This window comes from Scyliorhinus canicula, chromosome 1 (genome assembly GCF_902713615.1).
Source record: "Scyliorhinus canicula chromosome 1, sScyCan1.1, whole genome shotgun sequence".
NCBI lineage: Eukaryota > Metazoa > Chordata > Chondrichthyes > Carcharhiniformes > Scyliorhinidae > Scyliorhinus > Scyliorhinus canicula.
In genome coordinates, this window is record NC_052146.1 from 249453626 (window position 1) to 249475923 (window position 22298).

General features: G+C 48.3%; 1 protein-coding gene across 1 annotated transcript in view; it reads left to right on the plus strand.

Moving 5' to 3' along the window:
• ppp2r5a (protein phosphatase 2, regulatory subunit B', alpha isoform) overlaps positions 1-22298 on the plus strand; it is a 288446-nt gene that overhangs the window by 240826 nt on the left and 25322 nt on the right. The window contains exons 9-10 of the mRNA XM_038811016.1: positions 16144-16194; positions 17058-17177. Coding sequence (XP_038666944.1) covers positions 16144-16194; positions 17058-17177 — 171 coding nt within the window. The remainder of the gene's footprint in view (positions 1-16143; positions 16195-17057; positions 17178-22298) is intronic.

Consider the following 22298-nt stretch of genomic DNA (forward strand, 5'->3'; position numbering starts at 1 on the left):
ATTAGAAAGGTGCTGCTACAGAGGGGAAGGCAGGCAGGGGGTTTGGGTCTTCCGAACCTGATGTCTTACTACTGGGTGGCGAATGTGGAGAAGGTGCGGAGCTGGGTCAGAGGGGTTGATTCCCAGTGGGTCAGAATGGAGGACAGTTTGTGCAGGGGGTCGGGATTGAAAGCACTAGCAACAGCGCCGCTCCCAATAGCCCCGGAGAAGTACTCGGGGAGTCCGGTAATATTAGCTTCATTGAGAATTTGGAGGCAGTTTCGCCAGTACTTCGGGTTGGGGGCAGGGTCAAGGGAAATGCCGATTAGGGGGAACCACAGATTTGAGCCAGAGAGGTGGGATGGAAATTTCCGAAAATGGGAAGAGAAGGGGATTATGACACTAAAAGATTTGTTTCTTAGGGGTCGGTTTGCAGGATTGAAGGAGCTGGAAGTGAAGTATAGGCTGGAGCAGGGAGAAATGTTTAGATACATGCTGGTTCGAGATTTTGCCAGAAAGGAGATACAGAGCTTCCGGTGGAGCCGGCCTCCACATTGCTGGAGGAGGTGCTGACGACAAGGGGACTGGAGAAGGGAGTATTGTCAGCGGTTTACGGAGCTATTTTAGAAGAGGAGAAGGCACCACTGGAAGGGATCAAAGCAAAGTGGGAGGAAGAGTTGGGAGAGGATATGGGGGAGGGGTTCTGGTGTGAGGTGCTCCGGAGAGTGAATGCCTCCACCTCGTGGGCGAGGTTGGGGCTGATGCAGCTGAACGTGGTATACAGAGCATACCTCACGAGGGTGAGGATCCTGATGGGATGGAGAGCAACCTCTCCACCCTGTGCTCTGGCATGGCGGGGGGGACTTGTTGGAATTCTTGACTCTTGAGAAGGTTAAGTTTGAACAGAGGGGAAGGATGGAGGGGTTCTACAATTCATGGGCATTATTCATCTTGCACTTTCAAGAACTGGATAACATCGAACATTAGTTTTGGGTGGGGGGGGGTGGTGGGTGGGAGGGTTGGTGGGCGGTGGGTGTTGATGGTGACTATTGGTGATTCCTGATTCATTTTTGTCATTTGTTTATGTGAACATGCGGGCTAATGTTTGGGATTTGGTGGGAGGAAGGGATTGTTGTTATTGATATGGGGCTTGACATATTTGTTACTGATTATTGTTCGTTGTTGGTGAGTTTAAATTTGGGAGAAAATGTGAAAAAGGAGAATAAAAAATATCTTTAAAAAAGATTACTGTCCTGTGAATCACCTTGGAACATTTTACTTATTTGCGGCATTATATAAATACAAGTTGGTGTTACTGCAATATTAAAATTTCAATTAAATTTGAAACAGCACTATTTATTGTGAATATGAGAGGATCTTGAACTAAAGTTAATCTTTTAACAGGCGTTGAAAAGGACCAAGAATGGGCAGGCCTATTAGATGTGCTTAAACCAGATGCTACAAAGGAGCAACATTTAATTTGAGAAAAATTACCTTGGGTAGCAACAACAGTACAAGGAAGTGAATTGAAATACATGTTCAAGAATGAAGAGAAAAAGAAGCAGAGTTATTTTGTAAAGACTCTCGGAAAAATATTAGACAAAAGAAATGGAGAAGCATAAACGAAAGAAAAATAAATATATAGTAATTTTTCACAACCTGGGGGCAACCCGCAATGCTTTTCAGCTGATGTGTCGTCCCTGTTGTTTTCGTAGGTAAATATGGCTGAAATTTGTGTAGTAAAACATTAGAAAGTTCCCACAAAGAATTATGAGATAACCTAGTGGTTTTGGTCAAGGAATGATTGTTGACCGGACACCTCCCTGTTTTTATGGGAAATGAGTACAAATTTGTTCCACATGGCAAAATATCTTTTCAGCTACGTGGGACCTCAGTTTAATGTGTAATTCAAAACACTATACTGCCAATAATACAGCCCTTCTTCAGTCCTACACTAGATGTTAATTGGGATTATATTCTTAGATACTGGGATAGAATGGGCAGCATGGCGGCGCAGTGGTTAGCACTGCGGCGCAGTGGTTAGTACTGCTGCCCCACGGCACCGAAGACCCGGGTTCAATCCCGGTCCCGGGTTACTGTCCGTGTAGAGTTTACACATTCTCCATGTGTCTGCGTGGGTCTTATGCCCACAAACCAAAAAGATGTGCTGAATAGGTGGATTGGTCACACTAAATTGCCCCTTAATTGGAAAAGAAAAATTGGGTACTCTGAATTTATAATTTAAAAAAAGATCCTGGGATAGAATTTGAACCTTCTGATTCAGTGGAATGAATTCTAATGCTGAAATGAGCTAGACCTGTGATGACCATTTTTCCATACAGATCTGGAGTCCATTTGAGTGTAGGTACAGCCATTCAAGCCCATGGTCTGGTATACAAATTAGTTTTTAAAATTCAAAAATGGGAATGACATGGACAGTGCAATGAGATGGTGGAACATGTGCAGAAAGATTAACGCCATTGCTTAATGAAAAAACCTTTAAGGTTTATGCATATAGAATCTGAACTTTGTATGAACTATAATGTCAAGTATGTGATCCTCAACTGCTTCAACTCCACACCTAAAGATTATATATATCTTATTGATCCAGTTAAGGACCGTTAACATTTAAAGAGAAAACTGAACATCCCGTTTTAACCAGGAGAACTATGCTGCAAGGTTGCACATAAAACAGATTAAACCTTGCGAGTATGATTAAGTGAACACTATAGCTTATACCCACATATGTCAGGCCCTTAAGTTTATTTTTTGCTTCCTCCAAGAATTCTCTCATTTGCTACGATAAGTTATTGACTTCTATAGGGAACAGTCCTCTAGAAACGTTTTTTAATTCTCCAAGTCAAAACTATTAATTTACCATCTGTTGAATGTAAGTACCACAATATTTCCAAGCTAATCTGCTGGTTGCATTTTTTTGTCACTCGAGCAGGACCTCTGTAGATACTTCCACCAATCTTCAAGTTTCTGTTACCTGATCGACATTCCACACAGTGAATGAGAAATTAGTTTTTTACTCTGCTTATAGTGCAGGTCTATCTAACTGTCATTTACTTTGGCTACCTTCTCTAAACTGCACTCGTCAGTTCCAAGGTGCAACAACTGAACTTGGATGGCTCAGTGTTCCTTTATATAGTCTCAATCAGATTCAGTCTACTCAGAAGTTTTAGCTTCCTTACTTCAGTTTCCATTTTTGTTTCCTTAGAAACTGGGAGGGTCAGTTTCCCTTTTCTGTTTTCATTTTCTGCTTTCAGTTTGGTCATGAACCTCACGGTAGCATGGTGGTTAGCATCAATGCTTCACAGCTCCAGGGTCCCAGGTTCAATTCCCGGCTGGGTCACTGTCTGTGTGGAGTCTGCACGTCCTCCCCGTGTGTGCGTGGGTTTCCTCCGGGTGCTCCGGTTTCCTCCCACAGTCCAAAGATGTGCGGGTTAGGTGGATTGGCCATGCTAAATTGCCCGTAGTGTAAGGTTAATGGGGGGATTGTTGGGTTACGGGTATACGGGTTACGTGGGTTTAAGTAGGGTGATCATTGCTCGGCACAACATCGAGGGCCGAAGGGCCTGTTCTGTGCTGTACTGTTCTATGTCTATGTCTATGATGTTCTATCTCTTTTCTGACCTTTTAAGTTAATAACTTCCCAGCTTTCTTGTGTTGCATTTGCATCTTCTTTACATATTCTACAATTAAACCTTTACTACTTCAAACTACAAGCTATTTTTACTTGTTCGTAGTATCTGGGCATTGCTGGGTAGGCTAACATTTATTGCCCATCGCTAATTATCCTTGAGAAGGTGGTGGTGAGCTTCCTTCTTAAACCTCTGCAATCTGTGTAGTGCAAGTACACCCAAAGTGCAGTTTAGAAGGGAGTTCCAGGATTTTTTGATATAAAAAAAAATAAAATTTTAGAGTACCCAATTATTTTTTTTGTTCAATTAAGGGACAATTTAGCGTGACCAATCCGCCTAACCTGCACAACCCCGGGTTGTAGGGGTGAAACCCACGCAGACATAGGGAGAATGTGTTAACTCCACATGGACAGCGACCCAGGGCCGGGATCCGAACCCGGGTCCTCAGCGCCGCAGCCCGAATGCTAACCACTGCGCCACAAGCCACCGAGTTCCAGGATTTTGACTGAAGGAACAGTGAATATAGTTCCAGGTCATTATGATGTGTGACTTGCAGGGGGACTTGCAAATGTTGTTCCCATGCATCTGCGGCCCTTGTCCTTCTGGGTGGTAAAGGTCATGAGTTTGGAAAGTGCTGCCTCAGGAGCCTTGGTGAGTTACTGCAGTACATCCTGTAGATGGTACAAACAGTACTTCGGCAGTTGGGGGAGTTAATGTTTAAAGTTATGGATGGGGTGCCAGTCAAGTGGGCTACTTTGACCCTGATGGTTTTGAGATTCTTGAGTGTTGTTGGAGGTGCATTCGTCCAGGCAATGAAAAGAATTCCATCTGATTGTACTGTAGATGGCGGACAGGCTTTGGGGAGTCAGAAAGTGAGTTACTCGCTGCAGAAATCCTCGCCTCTGACCTGCTCTGGTAGCCGCGCTCAGTTTCTGGCTAACGGTAACCCCCAATATATTGATCGTGGGTGATTCAGCGCTGGTAACATTGCATGTCAGGGGGAGATGATTAGATTCTCTTTTGTTGGAGATGTTCATTGCCTGGCAGTGCAAATGTTATTTGCCACTTATTAGCCCAAGCCTGGATGTTGCCCAGGTCTTGCTGCACATGGACATGAGTGCTTCAGTGCTGCTTGATAGCACTGGTGATGACACCTTCCATCACTTGCTGATGATCGAGTGTAGACTGATGGGGCAGTAATTGGCTACATTAGATTTGTCCTTTTTGTGGACAGGATTGCCTGTGTTGTACCTGTGCTGGGACAGCTTGGCAATAGGCAAGGCTAGTTCTGGAGCACAAGACTGCACTATTATTGCCAGAATGTTGTCCGGGCAAATTGCTTTTGCAGTATTAGTACTCGTTTTTAGTATTCTGAACCACATAATCCAGGAACGATATATTCTCAACAATATGTTTGGGCTGCTGTGGAAATTGTCCGGTAGCACTTACAAAGGACTTGGTGCTAGAAATGCAAGATGTGGATTCATTGGCGAAATTAGCTTAAACTAAGGGGGTAATTTCTGGATGGTCCTCCAAAATATTTGTTTGGTTACACAACAACAACTGGTGTTGTCCATTAACCACTAGTCACATATGGCAAATTGGGGATCCAGTTGTGGCTCATTACATATCTGATTAAATTAAAAATTAGATGAGAGGCACTCAATAGTCATGTGATCTCAATACTCATATTAGCACTGTCAATGTGAACCCTAAACATTTTTTGCACGAGATGAAAAGACGAGTGTGGGGGCAGCACAGTGGTGCAGTGGTTAGCACTGCTGCCTCGTGGCGCCGAGGTTCCAGGTTCTATCCTACCTCTGGGTCACTGTCCGTGTGGGGTTTGCACATTCTTCCCGTGTTTGCGTGGGTTTAGCCCCAAAACCCAAAGATGTGCAGGGTAGAGGGATTGGCCGCGCTAAATTGCCCCTTAATTGGAAAAAATTAATTGGTTACTCTAAATTTATTTTTAAAAAGACGAATGTGTGTTTGTGTATTTGATCCTTGTTATTGTTTCATTTCCTCAGTTACTGAATGGTGGTACATGTTATGCAAATAGACATGTGAAATACATTTATCTGTATTGTGAGTTTGTGGTATGTTTTGGACTGAAATTAATGCATGTGGCTAACTTGGTGTCAGCATAGACATAGCTGTAGCTAGTCAGCAATTTCTGTTGGCCAACATTGCTCTATTCAAATTGGCTGAGAATGCCAATCATTTTGTAATCTCACAAGTGTAAGGTAGTTGACAAATGGATGGTAAAACAGGGACTTAATTGAGAAGTGTGCTGCTTTTTGAACCAGCTGATCAGACAGTATGCTGTGAGCCCATGCCAATTTGCCAAGAAGAGAGAAATTCACAATGTTCAGTTTTTGTTGCTGGATGGGGGTTGGCTGTGGAAAACATTTTGTTTGGAGGAGGAAGAGGTATTTTTAGCCTGCTTCATCCCAGGCAGAGACATATAAGCAACTTTTTGCCAGTTCATTCATTCCTCCTCTGTTCTGCTGGACAATGTGGAGGTGTGCAAATTAATCCTCTTGGGGAGTAAACCTTTCTGTCACCCTCCTCTACTCCAAGATGCTCGTTATAACTGCCCAAACTTTTGGTTAGCTATCCTACCGTATCCTTTTTGCTTTTACAACATTAAAAGTGCTGTATAAATCCAAGATTTTGTTTTATGACCTCGGATTTAAATGATAGATTCTTCAAATTCACTGTTCTAAAGTTAGTGGAACATTACGGGCGCGATTCTCCGCTCCCCACGCCGGGTGGGAGAATCATGGGAGGACCGGGTGACTCATTTCACACCCCCATGGCGGCCCCCGCGATTCTCCCACCCCCCGCTCAGATGAATCGCCGCTCGCCGTTTTTCACGGCGACCGGCGATTCTCCGGCCGAGCGGCCTGCCGTTCGTGACCGTTTCATGACGGCGGCAACCACACCTGGTCGCTGCCGTCGTGAACATGGGCGCCAAAGGCCCGTTTGAAGCTTGTGGGGGGCGGAGAGGGGAGTGAGCACCATGGCCGTGCTCGGGAGGGGACTGGCCCGCGATCGGTGCACACTGATCCTCTGGCCGCCGTCTCAAAGTGACGCACTTTTTCCCCTCCGCCGCCCCGCAAGATCAAGCGAGGGGAAGACGGCCACCGCGCATGTGCGGGTTGGAGCCGTCGTAACGTCAGCCGCGCATGCGCGGGTTGGAGCTGGCTAACCTGCGCATGCGCGGCTGACGTCACATAGGCGCCGCCATCGCATCATTCTCGGCGCGCCGCCAAGCGTCAAGCCCCGGCCGCCGAGAATAACGGAGCGCCGCTCCTAGCCCCACGGGTGGGGGTGAATACGGTGAGAGGAGCGGCCTCCGAGGCCGTCGTGAAACTCTGCCGAATGCACGGCGGCCTTCCCGATTTTTCCCGGGAGTGGAAATTTCCGCCCTACACCTTTGTCGGAATTCTCCGTTCGTTGATGGTGGGATACTCCAGTCCAGCCAGCAGTACACCTCCTGTGCGTTTCCCGGCGGTATGGGTGGTTTCAGTGACAATTCCCATTGACAGCGACGGGACCAGAGACCCCAAACACCAGTGAACGGCGTGCTGCCTCCTATTGCCAGGAAACTCCAGGCTGGGGGGTGTCACAAGACCCAGGAGTTCAGGGGGCGAAAGGGGCCGACGTCTTGGCCTTTGCCTCCCTTGTAGCCCGGAGACAGATTTTATTAATGTGGAGGGACTTGAAGCCCCCGAGTGTAGAGACTTGGGTTAACAACATGGCTGGGATTCTCCGCCTCGAGAAAAAAACGTTTGCCTGAAGAGGGTTTACGCTTGGGTTCTCTCGGAGGTGGCAGCCGTTCGTCGACTTTCTCAGGGAAAATTTAAATGTCAGCAGCAGCAGCAATCCGTGGGGAGGGGGAGTGCTTCATTGGGATGGTGTGGGAAGACTGGGTCGCGTGGGGTAATGTCTATTTAGTTATTGTATATTCTCTTTTTGCAATATGTTAATGTTCACTCTAGTTTATTTTGTTATTATGGTTACTACTGTTATGAAAAATTCTGCAAAACCTTAATAAAAATACTTTTTTTTAAAAAAAGGAAACACAAGGCTGGGTAGCTGGAGAATCCTGCCCTTGTTTATATTTTGAACTAAGAAATTTGAAATTAAATGTAATCAAAATTAATTGGTTGCTGCCTTTTTCATAGAATCATAAAATTTCTACAGTGCAGAGTCTGCACTGATCTTCTGATGGAGCACCCCCACCAGGGCCCACCCCCCACCCTATCCCTGTAACCCCAGAACCCCAGCTAATCTGCACATAAGAGGCAATTTAGCATTGCCAATCCACATAAACTACACATCTTTGGAGTGGGAGAAAACTGGAGCACCCGGAGGAAACCCATGCAGGCACTGGGAGAATGTGCAAACTCCGCAGACAGTTGCCCAAGGCCGGAATTGAACCCGGATTCCTGGCACTGTGAGGCAGCAGTGCTAACCACTGTGCCACCATGCTGCCCCTAAGCTTGAATTATAGATCATAGCCTAAATCACATGGTCTGAGTGCGTATTCTTCTACTACGAAGACAAGAACATGAGTTTTTGTGATAGTTCCGATAAACAAAAAACAATAATGTTTTGAGCAAACTTAGACATTTCTAGATTGCTAAATGTTGTGCATATCAAATCACAGTATTAAATTTGTTCATTGGTAGCAAAGACTCCTTTATGGGAGTGGGCCCTTAGCACTGAACATGCATGTATTATTTAGTATAGCCCAAATTGTTGGCCCCCTGTTTCCAAAAACTTTTATTTTGATCTTGAGAAATTAGTCAGGAGCTCATTTCTTGGATTTAACTCTTTGTGATGATCCCACAGAACAAAGGCAGTAACTTTCATTGAATGATGAGGAAGACCAATAGTCTGGTCCTGCAATAATTTTGTAATTGTTCATTTTTATCATTTATAATTGACATAGACTAAAACTGACGACAAGTTGCATTTAAGGGTGGTGGTAATGTGTTGCAAATTTATTTTTCCATTAATTGAACTACTTTATTATTATGCTTCACTTGTAAATATTCTTCTTTGACATGAGTTTATAAACTGGAAGAACTTTTAAAAAAAATAATTTTTATTCAAAATTTTTCACGTATTTTCTACAACAAACAAACCCCCCCCCTTACAAAAATAAAAGAAACAACAAAAACGCATAAATAACAGATTATAGCTATATCACACATTCCCCAGACTACATGCCCCCCATTAAACGATAAACAATAATAAAAACAATAGTGAACACTATTGTGTTATAGTGAACTCCCCTGGGTTGCTGCTGCTGCTGCTGACCATCTCCTAACGCTCCGCTAGAAAGTCTAGGAACGGTTGCCACCGCCTGAAGAACCCGTGCACAGATCCTCTTAAGCCAAATTTTACCTTCTCTAATTTAATAAACCCTGCCATGTCGCTGATCCAGGCTTCCACACTTGGGGGCCTCGCACCCTTCCACTGCAACAGAATCCTCCGCCGGGCTACCAGGGACGCAAAGGCCAGAATACCGGCCTCTTTCGCCTCCTGCACTCCCGGCTCGTCCTATACCCCAAATATGCGAGCCCCCAGCTCGGCTTAACCCGGGTGTTCACCACCTTCGACACCATCCTCGCAACGCTCCTCCAGAACTCATCCAGCGCTAGAACATGTGGGCATGGTTTGCCGGGCTCCCTGAACACCTCACACACCTGTCCTCTACCCCAAAAAAACGACTCAGCCTTGCCCCAGTCATGTGCTCCCTGTGCAGAACCTTAAATTGTATCAGGCTAAGCTTGGCGCAAGAGGAGGAAGAATTTACCCTACCCAGGGCGTCCGCCCACGTACTCTCATCTATCTCCTCCCCAAGCTCCTCCTCCCATTTACCTTTAGCTCCTCCATCGAGGCCTCCTCCTCCTGCATCTCCTGATAGATTGCTGAGACCTTGCCCTCTCCAACCCATGCCCCCGAGAACACCCTATCCTGGATCCTGCGTGCTGGCAACAGCAGGAATGCCCTCACCTGCCGTCTTATGAACGCCCTTACCTGAATGTACCTGATGGCATTTCCAGGGGGGAGCCCAAATTTTTCCTCCAATGCCCCAAGGCTCGCGAATGTCCCGTCTATAAACAGGTCCCCCATCCTTCTAATACCTGCCCTGTGCCAGCTCAGGAACCCCCCATCCATTCTCCCCGGGACAAACCAATGGTTCTCTCGGATCGGGAACCACACTGAAGCCTCTACCTCCCCCCTGTGGCGTCTCCATTGCCCCCAGATTTTGAGGGACGCCGCCACCACTGGACTCGTGGTGTACCTTGTTGGCGGGAGCGGCAGCGGTGCCGTCACCAGCACTCTCAGGCACGTGCCCACACAGGACGCCATCTCCAGTCTCTTCCACGCCGCCCCCTCCCCCTCCATTGCCCACTTGCGTATCATCGTCACATTGGCAGCCCAGTAGTACCCGCATAGATTAGGCAACGCTAGCCCTCCTCTAGAACATAGAACATTACAGCGCAGTACAGGCCCTTCGGCCTTCAATGTTTCGCCGACCTGTGAAACCACTCGAAAGCCCATCTACACTATTCCCTTATCCTCCATATGTCTATCCAATGACCATTTGAATGCCCTTAGTGTTGGTGAGTCCACTACCATTGCAGGCAGGGCATTCCACGCCCTTACTACTCTTGAGTAAAGAACCTACCTCTGACATCTGTCCTATATCTATCTCCCCTCAATTTAAAGCTATGTCCCCTCGTGCTAGACATCACCATCCGAGGAAAAAGGCTCTCACTGTCCACCCAATCTAATCCTCTGATCATCTTGTATGCCTCAATTAAGTCACCTCTTAACCTTCTCTCTAACGAAAACAGCCTCAAGTCCCTCAGCTTTCCCTCATAAGATCTTCCCTCCATGCCAGGCAACATCCTGGTAAATCTCCTCTGCACCCTTTCCAATGCTTCCACGTCCTTCCCATAATGCGGCGACCAGAATTGCACGCAATACTCCAAATGCGGCCGCCCTAGAGTTTTGTACAGCTGCAACATGACCTCATGGCTCCGAAACTCAATCCCTCTACCAGTAAAAGCTAACATACCGTACGCCTTCTTAACAACCCTCTCAACCTGGGTGGCAACTTTCAGGGATCGATATACATGGACACCGAGATTTCTCTGCTCGTCCACACTACCTGTTATTCCTTCCAAAATGAATCGCCTCACACTTTTCTGCATTAAACTCCATTTGCCACCTCTCAGCCCAGCGCTGCAGCTTATCTATGTCCCTCTGAAACCTGCAACAGCCTTCCACACTATCCACAACTCCACCGACTTTAGTGTCATCTGCAAATTTACTCACCCATCCTTCTACACCCTCCCCCAGGTCATTTATAAAAATGGCAAACAGCAGTGGCCCCAAAACAGATCCTTGTGGTACATCACTAGTAACTGGACTCCATCTGAACATTTCCCATCAACCACCACCCTCTGTCTTCTTCCAGCTAGCCAATTTCTGATCCAAACTGCTAAATAACCTTGAATCCCATGCCTCCGTATTTTCTGCAATAGCCTACCATGGGGAACCTTATCAAACGCTTTACTGAAATCCATATACACCACATCAACTGATTTACCCTCATCCACCTGTTTGGTCACCTTCTCAAAGAACTCAATAAGGTTTGTGAGGCACGACCTACCGTTCACAAAACCATGTTGACTATCTCCAATCAAATTTTTCCTTTCCAGATGATTATACATCCTATCTCTTATAAACCTTTCCAAGACTTTTCCCACAACAGAAGTAAGGCTCACTGGTCTATAGTTACCGGGGTTGTCTCTACTCCCCTTGAACAAGGGGACAACATTTGCTATTCTCATTTGCTGTCCCTGCTCCGCTCCAGAAACACCCTTCTCACCCTCAGGGCCTTCTTCGCTCATACAAACCCCATAATGCTTCTGCTGACCCACTTAAAAAAGGCCTTGGGGATCAGGATGGGGGGGGGGGGGGGCACTGGAATATAAAAAGGAACCTCGGGAGCACCGTCGTCTTCACCGACTGCACCCTACCCGCCAAGGAGAGCGGCAGCATATCCCACCTTTTAAACTCCTCCATTTGCTCCAGCAGCCTCGTCAAGTTGAGCTTGTGTAGGGTCCCCCAGCTCCTGGCCACCTGGATCCCCAGGTACCTAAAACTCCTTTCCGCCCTTTTCAGTGGAAGCTCATCTATCCCCTTTCCCTGGCCCCCTGGGTGTATCACGAACAGCTCGCTCTTCCCCATGTTGAGCTTATACCCGGAGAAGTCCCCAAACTCCCCGAGGATCCGCATCACCTCCGGCATCCCCCCCACTGGGTCCGCCACATACAATAACAGATCGTCGGCAGACAGCGATACCCGGTGTTCCTCCCCACCCCCCGCACCAACTCCCTCCAGTTCCTGGACTCCCTCAAAGCCATCGCCAAAGGCTGAATTGCCAACGCAAATAGCAGGGGAGATAGGGAGCATCCTTGCCTCGTTCCCCGGTACAGCCAAAAGTATTCCGACCTCCTCCGATTCGTGGCCACACTCGCCACCGGGGCTTTGTATAGTAACCTAACTCAACTGACGAGCCCCTCGCCGAAGCTCCTCAATACCTCCCAGAGGTACCCCCACTCCACCCTATCATGGACCTTCTCCGCATCCATAGCCGCCACTATCTCCGCCTCCCTCTCCACTGCCGGCATCATGATTACATTTAGGGGCCTCCGCACGTTGGTGTTTAGTTGCCTTCCTTTCATGAAACCCGTCTGGTCCTCGTGGATGACCCCAGGGACACAGTCCTCAATTCTAGTAGCCAACACCTTCGCTAACAGTTTCGCATCCACATTGAGGAGCGAGATTGGCCTATACGACCCACACTGTAAGGGGTCCTTGTCCCCCTTCAAGATATGCGCCCTAGACATCGTCGGGGGTAGGGCCCCCCGCGCCCCCCCCCCCCCCCCCCCCCCCCCCACCTCATTTAAAGTCATCACGAATAGTGGGCCCAGCAGGTACATATACTTCCTGTAAAATTCCACCGGGAACCCATCTGACCCCGGTGCCTTCCCCGCCTGCATACTCCCCATCCCCTTTGCCAGTTCCTCCAGCCCTACCGGTGCCCCAAGCCCCGCTACCTGCCCCTCCTCTACCCTCGGGAACCTCAGCCGTCCAGAAACCGGCGCATCCCCCCATCTCCGTCGGGGGTTACGACCTATACAGCCCCTCATAAATGTCTCTAAATACCCCGTTTATTCCCACCGAACTCTGCACCATGTTCCGCCCTTTATCACTAATTCCCCCGACCTCCCTCGCTGCATCCCGCTTCCGAAGCTGGTGTGCCAGCATCCGGCTAGCCTTCTCCCCGTATTCATACACCGCCCCTTGCGCCTTCCTCCACTGTACCTCCGCCTTCTTGGTAGCCAACAGGTTGAACTCGGCCTAGAGGCTTTGTCGCTCCTTAAGTAGTCCCTCCTCGGGGACCTCTGCGTACCTCCTATCTACCCTTGCCATCTCCCCACCAGCCTCTCCCTCTCTCTCCTCTCCTTCCCCTCTTTGTGGGCCCTAATGGAGACTAGCTCTCCCCTGATCACCCCCTTCAGCGCCTCCCAGACCACCCCTACCTGCACCTCCCCATTATCGTTGACCTCTAGGTATCTTTCTATGCACCCCCGGATCCGCCCGCTCGCCTCTTCATCCGCCAACAACCCCACCTCCAGACGCCACAGCGGGCGCTGGTCCCTCTCCTCCCCAAACTCGAGGTCCACCCAGTGCAGATCATGGTCAAAGACACCACCCCCCCCCCCCCCCCCCCCCCAATTATCAAGCTCCCTGCCTCAAGGTCCGGGATCCGGCCCAACATGCGGCGCATAAATCCGGCATTGTCCCAGTTCGGGGCATACACATTCACCAAGACCACCCGCACGCCCTGCAGCTTACCACTCACCATCACGCACCTACCTCCATTGTCTGCCACAATGCTCAGCGCCTCAAACGACACCCGCTTCCCCACCAAAATCGCCTCCCCTCGATTCTTTGCGTCCAACCCCAAATGGAAGACCTGCCCTACCCACCCCTTTCTCAGCCTAACCTGGTCTGCCACCCTCAGGTGCGTCTCCTGGAGCATGACCACATCTGCCTTCAGTCCCTTCAGATGCGCGAACACACGGGCCCTCTTGATCGGCCCGTTCAGGCCCCTCTCATTCCAAGTTATCAGCCGGATCAGGGGGCTACCCCGCGCCTCGCCGATTAGCCATCACCCTTTCTAGGCCAGCCATGTGTCCACGACTCCCGCACTCTCCATTCCCCCCAGCGGCAGACCCCCGCCCCGACTCTCTCAACAGACTCCAGCTCCCCCTTGGACATTGCAGTAGCAGCCCAGTTTCTCCTCCCCAGCTAGGTCCCCCCCCCTAGCTGCGTTGCTCCCCCCATAGCACTCCTGTAAGTCAGCTGACTCCTGCTGACACCCCGGCCGCTCCCGCCACTCCATCAACCCCCCAGTGTGAGAATCTCTCCTCCCCCTCCTGTCCATCAGCGGGCGCTCCTCTCCGGCACCACCCTTCTCCACCACCCACCCCCCCCCTCTCGACCCTGCCCCCATCCTCCCCTAGCGCGGGAAAAAGCCCACGCTTTCCACCAAGCCGGCCCCGCCCCCTTTCACGGCCTAATCCCAGCTACCCTACCTCGGGTCTCCCTTCTCTTTCCCCCCCCCCCCCCCCCCCCAAATGGGGCCCCCTCTTCCAACCACAGACACCCACACTCTCACCAAATCCCCCCATAGCACTCCTGTAAGTCAGGTGACTCCTGCTGACACCCCGGCCGCTCCCGCCACTCCATCAACCCCCCAGTGTGAGAATCTCTCCTCCCCCTCCTGTCCATCAGCGGGCGCTCCTCTCCGGCACCACCCTTCTCCACCACCCACCCCCCCCCTCCCGACCCTGCCCCCATCCTCCCCTAGCGCGGGAAAAAGCCCACGCTTTCCACCAAGCCGGCCCTGCCCCCTTTCACGGCCTAATCCCAGCTACCCTACCTCGGGTCTCCCTTCTCTCTCCCCCCCCCCCCCCCCCCCCCCCCCCCCAAATGGGGCCCCCTCTTCCAACCACAGACACCCACACTCTCACCAAATCCCCACTACAAACCAAAAAAAAAGAGAAAAAGCAGTACCAAATAGAACAGAACATTCCCCCCCCCCCCCCCCCAAACCACAACAATCACATCAATCCCCTCTCGACATCCCCTCACCACCGACCCTCAATCCAAGTACAACTTTTCAGCCCGGATAAAGGTCCACGCCTCCTCCGGTGTCTCGAAGTAGTGGTGGCGGTCCTTGAAGGCGACCCACAGTCACGCCGGCTGCAACATTCCAAATTCCCCCCCCCCCCCCCTTCCGATGCAGCGCCGCCGTAGCCCGATGGTACCCTACCCTCTTCACCCTACCCTCTTCTTGGCCACGTCTGCGCTCCAGTCCTGGTATATCCAGACCTCTGCATTCTCCCACCTGCTGCTCCGCTCTTTCTTTGCCCACCTTAGGACACATTCCCTGTCCACGAAGCGGTGGAACCGCACCAGCACCGCCCGTCGCGGCTCGTTGGGCTTGGGCCTCCTCGCCAGGACTCAATGGGCCCCCTCCAGCTCCAGGGGCCCCGAGAAGGCCCCCGCGCCCATCAGCGTGTTCAGCATCGTGACCACGTATGCTCCGACATCCGACCCCTCCACCCCCTCCGGGAGACCCAGGATCTGCAAGTTCTTTCTCCATGTCGTTGAACTTTGCCTGCCATTTCTTATGCAGCGCCTCGTGCGCCAGGCCCAAGATCTCGTCCTCGTTCTCCGAGGCCTTTTGCCGCACCTCCCGGATCGCCGCCCCTTGGGTCTTCTGGGTCTCGAGCAGCTTGCCAATCGAAGCCTTCATCGGCTCCAACAGCTCTGCCTTCAGCTCCGTGAAGTAGCGCTGGAGAAACTCCTGCTGCTCCTGCGCCCACGCTGCCTGGTCTCCACCCGCCGCCATCTTGGTTTTCCTCCCTCGCACTTTTCGCCGCTCCAAATCTACTTTCTTCACCGCTCCACTCCTGGTCCAATCCATACAGTGCCGGGGAAATATTGCTGTCACCTTCCCACTCTGGGAATCGCCGAACAAATGCCGTTGGGGGCCCTAAAAAGAGCCCAAATGTCTGTTTCTGGCGGGAGCTGCCGAACGTGCGACTTAGCTCCACATAACCACAACCGGAAGTCAACCATAAACTGGAAGAACTTGATGTTAAAATATACTCTTTATATTTGTACAGTCTCTGTTTAATGTTCAATGATCTGTTTTTGAATTTAAAGGGCTCAGCAGTCGTTGTGCAGCTAAATAAGACTTTTATCAATATTTGCTAGAATAAAAGGAAGTATTGTAATTCTCTGATTCGCTCTGTTGTGAATTAAAGTTAATCGTAATTTATAATGTTATACTTAATGCAAACATTTTTGGTTATACTTAATGCAAACTTTTTTGGGTTTATTGTAGGTCATTAGAGGCTTATTAAAATTCTGGCCAAAAACTGTCAGTCAAAAAGAGGTAAGGTTTTTTTCTTTCCCTTTACTGCTATTTACAGTTTTGAAATGAATTGCTGTCCTCTTGTGCCTTATTCAAAACTTGCATGATTTTCATGCGTATTTGTATAAATGGGGCTTTATTGTCGGTAAAATTAAGTTCAAGGTGTGGTGCTGAACTTTACAGACTATCAACGTTCCAGGCTTGATGCTTGGCTGCGCTGAGTTCATTGTGTGATGTGTATGGCCACAGCAATACAAATGCTACAACTGGCCTTTATGTCCCCATCCTGGAATACAGTAAGGGATCCAGAATTCCGACACTTGATCACAATCTGATACTTGCCTTCCATAAGTATGTATGTATCTTCCCTACTGGGTGAGCATAGCACCAGGATCAAATGTGATTCTGCATGATCAGGTAAACTGGAATACTCTTCATAAAGTGCATGTTTGCAAGATAAGCACTTCGACAAGGTTCCAGAATTTCTACTGTTTCCCTGAAACCATGTACCACATAAAGAGCTGCCTTTGAGAGCTGGCAAGTAAGATTTAATGAGATTATTGTCCTTTTTGTAGGTGTATAATTTTCATTGATATTTTTAATTGGTTGACCCATTAAAACAACAAAATTTCCTCTCTTTTTCTCGAAATATGGACATTTCTGGCAAAACCATGTTTATTGCTGCCTGAAGAAGATAGTGGTGGACTTCCATGGCCTTCGTTATGCCCCAGCCCATTCTATTAAAAGTAAAATAGTTTTAGACAAGAATTGCTCTGAGTGGTAACATTGATTTCTTATTCAATACAATAGAAAGTGAATAAACGGTTTTGAGTTTAACAGTTTTTTTTATGATTGATCAGTGCAACTCTAAATACTGCTCTTAGGTTATGTATTTGGGTGAAGTTGAGGAAATTTTGGACGTGATAGAACCTTCGCAGTTCAAAAAGATCCAAGAACCTTTATTCAAGCAAATAGCTAAGTGTGTGTCAAATCCACACTTTCAGGTGAGCAGTTTGTATCTGATGAGCACAACTGTAATAATTATCATTGCACTGTTCTGATATTTATGTCTGTAAATCATAGTAATTTCCCTGTTGTGATAATGAACCAGTGTCATTACATGGATCATTATGGACTTTTCCACTGGACTCCCAAAGATTGATTTACAGGAAAATATTTGGGTAATTGAATTGCGCACGAGGTGTCATCAACTTCTATGGTACTAACAGCATAACAAGAATCCTGAACCAAGAATTGAAAAGTTTTTTAAAAAGTATAAGAATTTGATTTTTGTAAAATTCACTTATTTAGGAAAGAGTATTATCAAAAGAAGATTTTAAAATAGGATACCTATAATAGATAAATAATGCATATAATATTAGTCACTGTAATACAGTTCAATGGTATCACTCCATTTCTTGACCTCTCCTTATCCAACATCCAGTACTAGTCGAGTAGAAATTTATTCCACCTAAATATTGGAAAGAAAGAAGTCAGTGGGCCGGATTCTCCGTTTGAGTCGAAGCGCTGACACCAACGGAAAATCCATGGACTTTCATGTCAGAAAAATCCGCGCAGCCTCTGTATCGATTCTGCTCCCAGTGAGGGACGAGCAAAGGGACTGCAACGGTGCTGCATGGAACGTCATCGAAACCCACGAAAAACGGTGTGGGAATTGCTGGGTCGTGATAGAGACTCACAAGGCTGACGAGCTGCAGCTACGTTTAAACAATACACCCCCCCACACACACACACACACTGATTGGAGCCAAAAATATGAGACAGGTTGTGCTGGAGCGCACATACCTCTGATGGGGGGTCGGCGGGGGCCAGAGGGCACCCAGGGGGGGTGGTATCTCTACGGCCTAGGGCACGGGTTTAAAACCGGCTGTCATCTGCATGGCTGCCTTGCTGGCTGCTGTAATGGTGTTGTGTACCCAACCCTACCGCCAACCCCAACCTAACCCAGCCAATCTCCTGGCTACCCCGTGCTACTCTTTTAAACCCCTCCCAAACCTGGCAGAAGCCCACGGCCAGCGATGCTGGACACTGTCCGCTCTCTCTCTCTCTCTCTCTCTCAGCAGCCACCACGCCAGGTTCACAATTTGTGAGAGCACACGTGGACCGTGCCATCGGGAACTTGGCCCATCAAAGGCAGAGAAACGCGGGTGGACCCACTGATTGATTATACGCGAATTGTGTTTCTACTACACGCGCCATGCGTTGCATTGACGCCGTTTTTGGGGAGGCAGAGCATAGCAATTCGGCGTCAAACCGGCCCCTGCTGCGATTTTGGCATCACAGTTCCAGGGTCCCAGGTTCGATTCCTGGCTTGAGTCACTGTCTGTGCGGAGTCTGCACGCTCTTCCCATGTCTGCATGGGTTTCCTCCGGGTGCTCCAGTTTCCTCCCACAAGTTCGAAATGACGTGCTGTTAGGTCATTTGCACATTCTGAATTCTCCCTCTGTGTACCCGAACAGGTGCCGGAATGTGGCAACTTGGGACTTTTCACAGTAACTTAATTGCAATGTTACTGTAAGTTTACTTGTGACAATAAAGATTACTTTTATTATAATGGAACCTTTCCCAAATCTAGGAAATTTTGGAATATTAAAACCAGCACATTCAACTATCTCGCTAACCACTTCTTTTAAGACCTTAGAAGGAAGTACATCAGGACCTGGGAACTTTTCAGCCCTTAGTTTCAATGATTTGCTCAGTAATGGGGAGGCGGTGGGATAGTGGTATTGTCACTGGCATTGGATACTGCAAAGGCTATGGCCCCAATATCCCGGCAATAGTACTGAAAACTTGTGCTCCAGAACTTGTCGCACCCCTAGCCAAGTTGTTCCACGACACCTACAACACTGGCATCTACACGGCAATGTGGAAAATTGCCCAGGTATGTCCTGTACACAAGAAACAGGTAAAATCCAACCCAGCCAATTACCGCTCGATCAGTTTACTCTCCATCATCAGCACAGTTATGGGAGGAGTCATCAACAGTGCTATCAAGTGGCACTTACTCAGCAATAACCTGCTCACAGATGTTCAGTTTTGGTTCTGCCAGGGTTACTCGGCTCCTGACGTCATTACAGCCTTGGTTCAAACATGAATAAAAGAACTCAATGCCAGAGGTGAGAGTGACTGCCTTTGACATTAAGGCAGCATTTGACCGAGTATGGCATGAAGGAGCCCGAGCTAAACTGAAGTCAATGGGAATCAGGGGGGAAACTCTCCTCTGGTTGGAGTCATACCTGGCACAAAGGGAGATGGTTGTGATGCTGGAGGTCAATCATCTCAACTGCAGGACATCAGTGCAGGAGTTCCTCAGGGTAGTGTCCTAGGCCCAACCATTTTCAGCTGATTCATCAATGACCTCCCTTCTATCACAAGGTCAGAGGTGGGGATGTTTGCAGATAACTACACAATGTTCAGCACCATTCTCAACTCCTCAGGCAGTGAAGCAGTCCTGGTCCAAATGCAGCAAGACCAGGACAATATCCAGGCTTGGAAGATAAATGGCAAGTAGCATTCGCGCCACACAAGTGCCAGGCAATGACCTTCTCCTACAAGAGAGGATCAAACTACCGCCCCTTGATATTCAATGGCACTATCATCGCTGAATCCCCCAACAATCAACATCCTGGGGGGTTACCATTGTTCGTAAACTGAACTGGACTGGCCATATTAATACAGTGGCTACCAGGGCAAGCCAAAGGCTAGGAATCCTACGGCGAGTAATTCACCTCCAGACCACCACCACCCCCCCCCCCCCCCCCCCAAAAAGCCTGTCCACCATCTAAGGCACAAGTCAGGAGTGTAATGGCATACTCTCCACTTTCCTGGATGAGTGCAGCTCAAGAAGCTCAACACCATCAAGAATTAAACAGCCCGCTTGATTGTTCCCCCTTCCACAAACTTTCAAATCCTCCACCATCGATGAACAGTGGCAGCCGTGTATACCATCTACAAGATAGACTGCAGTAACTCACCATGGTTCCTTGGACAACACTTTCCAAACCCATGACTGCTATCATCTAGAAGGACGAGCAGCAAATACCTGGGAACCCCACCACCTGGAGGTTCCCCTCCAAGTCACTCATCATCCTGACTTGGAAATATATCGCTGCTCCTTCACTGTCGCTGGGGCAACATACTGGAACTCCCTCCCTAACAGCACAATGGGTGTACCTACACCTCAAGGACTGCAGCGATTCAAGAAGGCAACTCACCACCACCTTCTGAAAGACTAGGGATGGGCAATAAATGCTGGCCTAACCAGCGACATCCAAATCCCGTAAATAAATAAAATGAACCATTTTCCTGGTGATTATAACTTTCTTCTTCCTTCCATTTACTGATTTACAGCTATTTCCTGTGATGTCACTTGTATCCTTTATAGTGAAGACCAACACAAATTTCCTGTTCAAGTCATCTGTCACCTTCTTATTTCCCATTATTAATTCCTCAGACTTGCTATCTATAGAACCAACATTCACTTTGTTAACTATTTAAATATTTTTATAGAAGCACTTACTATCTGTTTTTATATTTCTGGCTAGCTTTCTTAATCTAATTTTGCCCTCCTGGCCTTCATTATCCTTTGCTGTTTTTTATATTGTGTAATTATTTGCTTTTTATTTAAGTTTGATACTGTTTGAACTTTTGTAGTTAACCACATATGGCAGATCCTCCCCTTGGAATTTTTCTTTCTCTTTGCAATGTATTATATTTTGACTTGTCCCCATAAATATTTGCCACTGCCTCTCTTACAGATCTATCCTTTAATCTAATTTGCACATTCATTTCAGCTAGCTCTGTTTTCATGCCCTCATAATTGCCCTTAATTAAATTTGAAGTACTAGTCTTGGACCCACTCTGCTCTTCCTCAAACTGAATGCAAAATTCAAGCTTCTTATGATTAATGCTACCTAGAGGCACTCAAAATCTTTCAGTGAACTCCTCATCGAGGCTACCTTTGCCACATCTGATATGTGGATTAAAGCCCCCATGATTATCACAATATTCTGACAAGCTTCCATGATTCCTTTCCTTGTACTCCGTCTGACCATGTGGGTTTGTTAGGGGGCCTGTACACACCCAGACAAGTAACCTTTTGCCTTTATCATTTTTTATCTCTGCCCAAACCATTTTTACATCCTAGTTTCCTAAATGTAGATCATCCCTTTCTATTGTGTTAATTCCGTCATTAATTAACAGGACTTCCCCTCCAAATTGCACATGCCTCAGATTATAATCCAAAGATTATTATTTTTTGAGGTTTTGCTTCTAAATTTAGTGCCAACTCCTCATGCTTACTACTGTATGTAGAATCACCTTCCTGGTCCCGCCTATGTCGTACCTACAACATTGGCGCACACATACACACTGCTACTCCCTTCCACTCCAACCCTGAGCAGATGTCCCAGACCCTGGCACCGGAGAGGTATCACAGTCTTCTGGACTCTCACTCTTTGCTGCAGGGAACATTGTCAATTTCCTTCACTATACCTTCCCCAACAACCACGACGTCGTCTCCCCCCACCCACACAACTTCCTTTACCACGGTACCATGGCCAGTCAGTTTATCCACCCCGCCGGGCAGCACAGTGGTGCAATGGTTAGCACTGTTGCCTCATGGCCCCGGGTTCGATCCCAGCCCTGGGTCACTGTCCATGTGGAGTTTGCACATTCTCCCCGTGCCGACATGGATCTCACCACCACAGCCCAAAGATGTGCAGGGCAGGTGGATTGGCCACGCTAAATTGCCCCTTAATTGGGGGGAAAAAAGCTGATCCACCCGGAAGACTGCACTCTCATACAACCCAGGTGAAAGACCCTCAAACCTTTCGGATAGTAGCAAAAGCTGAGACTCCTTCCATCCGCGTCCCTTTGCTTAACTCGCTCGCAGTTAATCATTCCTGTCCCATGACCAAATCAGAAAACGCTATGTTAAGCGTTGTAACCGTCTCCTGGTACGAAGTGTCCAGGTAACTTTTCCTCTCCCTGATGCATCACAGTGTGTTTACTCTGCTTGCAGCTCAATGACTTTGCGAAAGAGCTCCGCAGACCGCAAATGCTTAGAGCAGGTGTGTTTGCCCTGGATCACAGTGACATCCAAG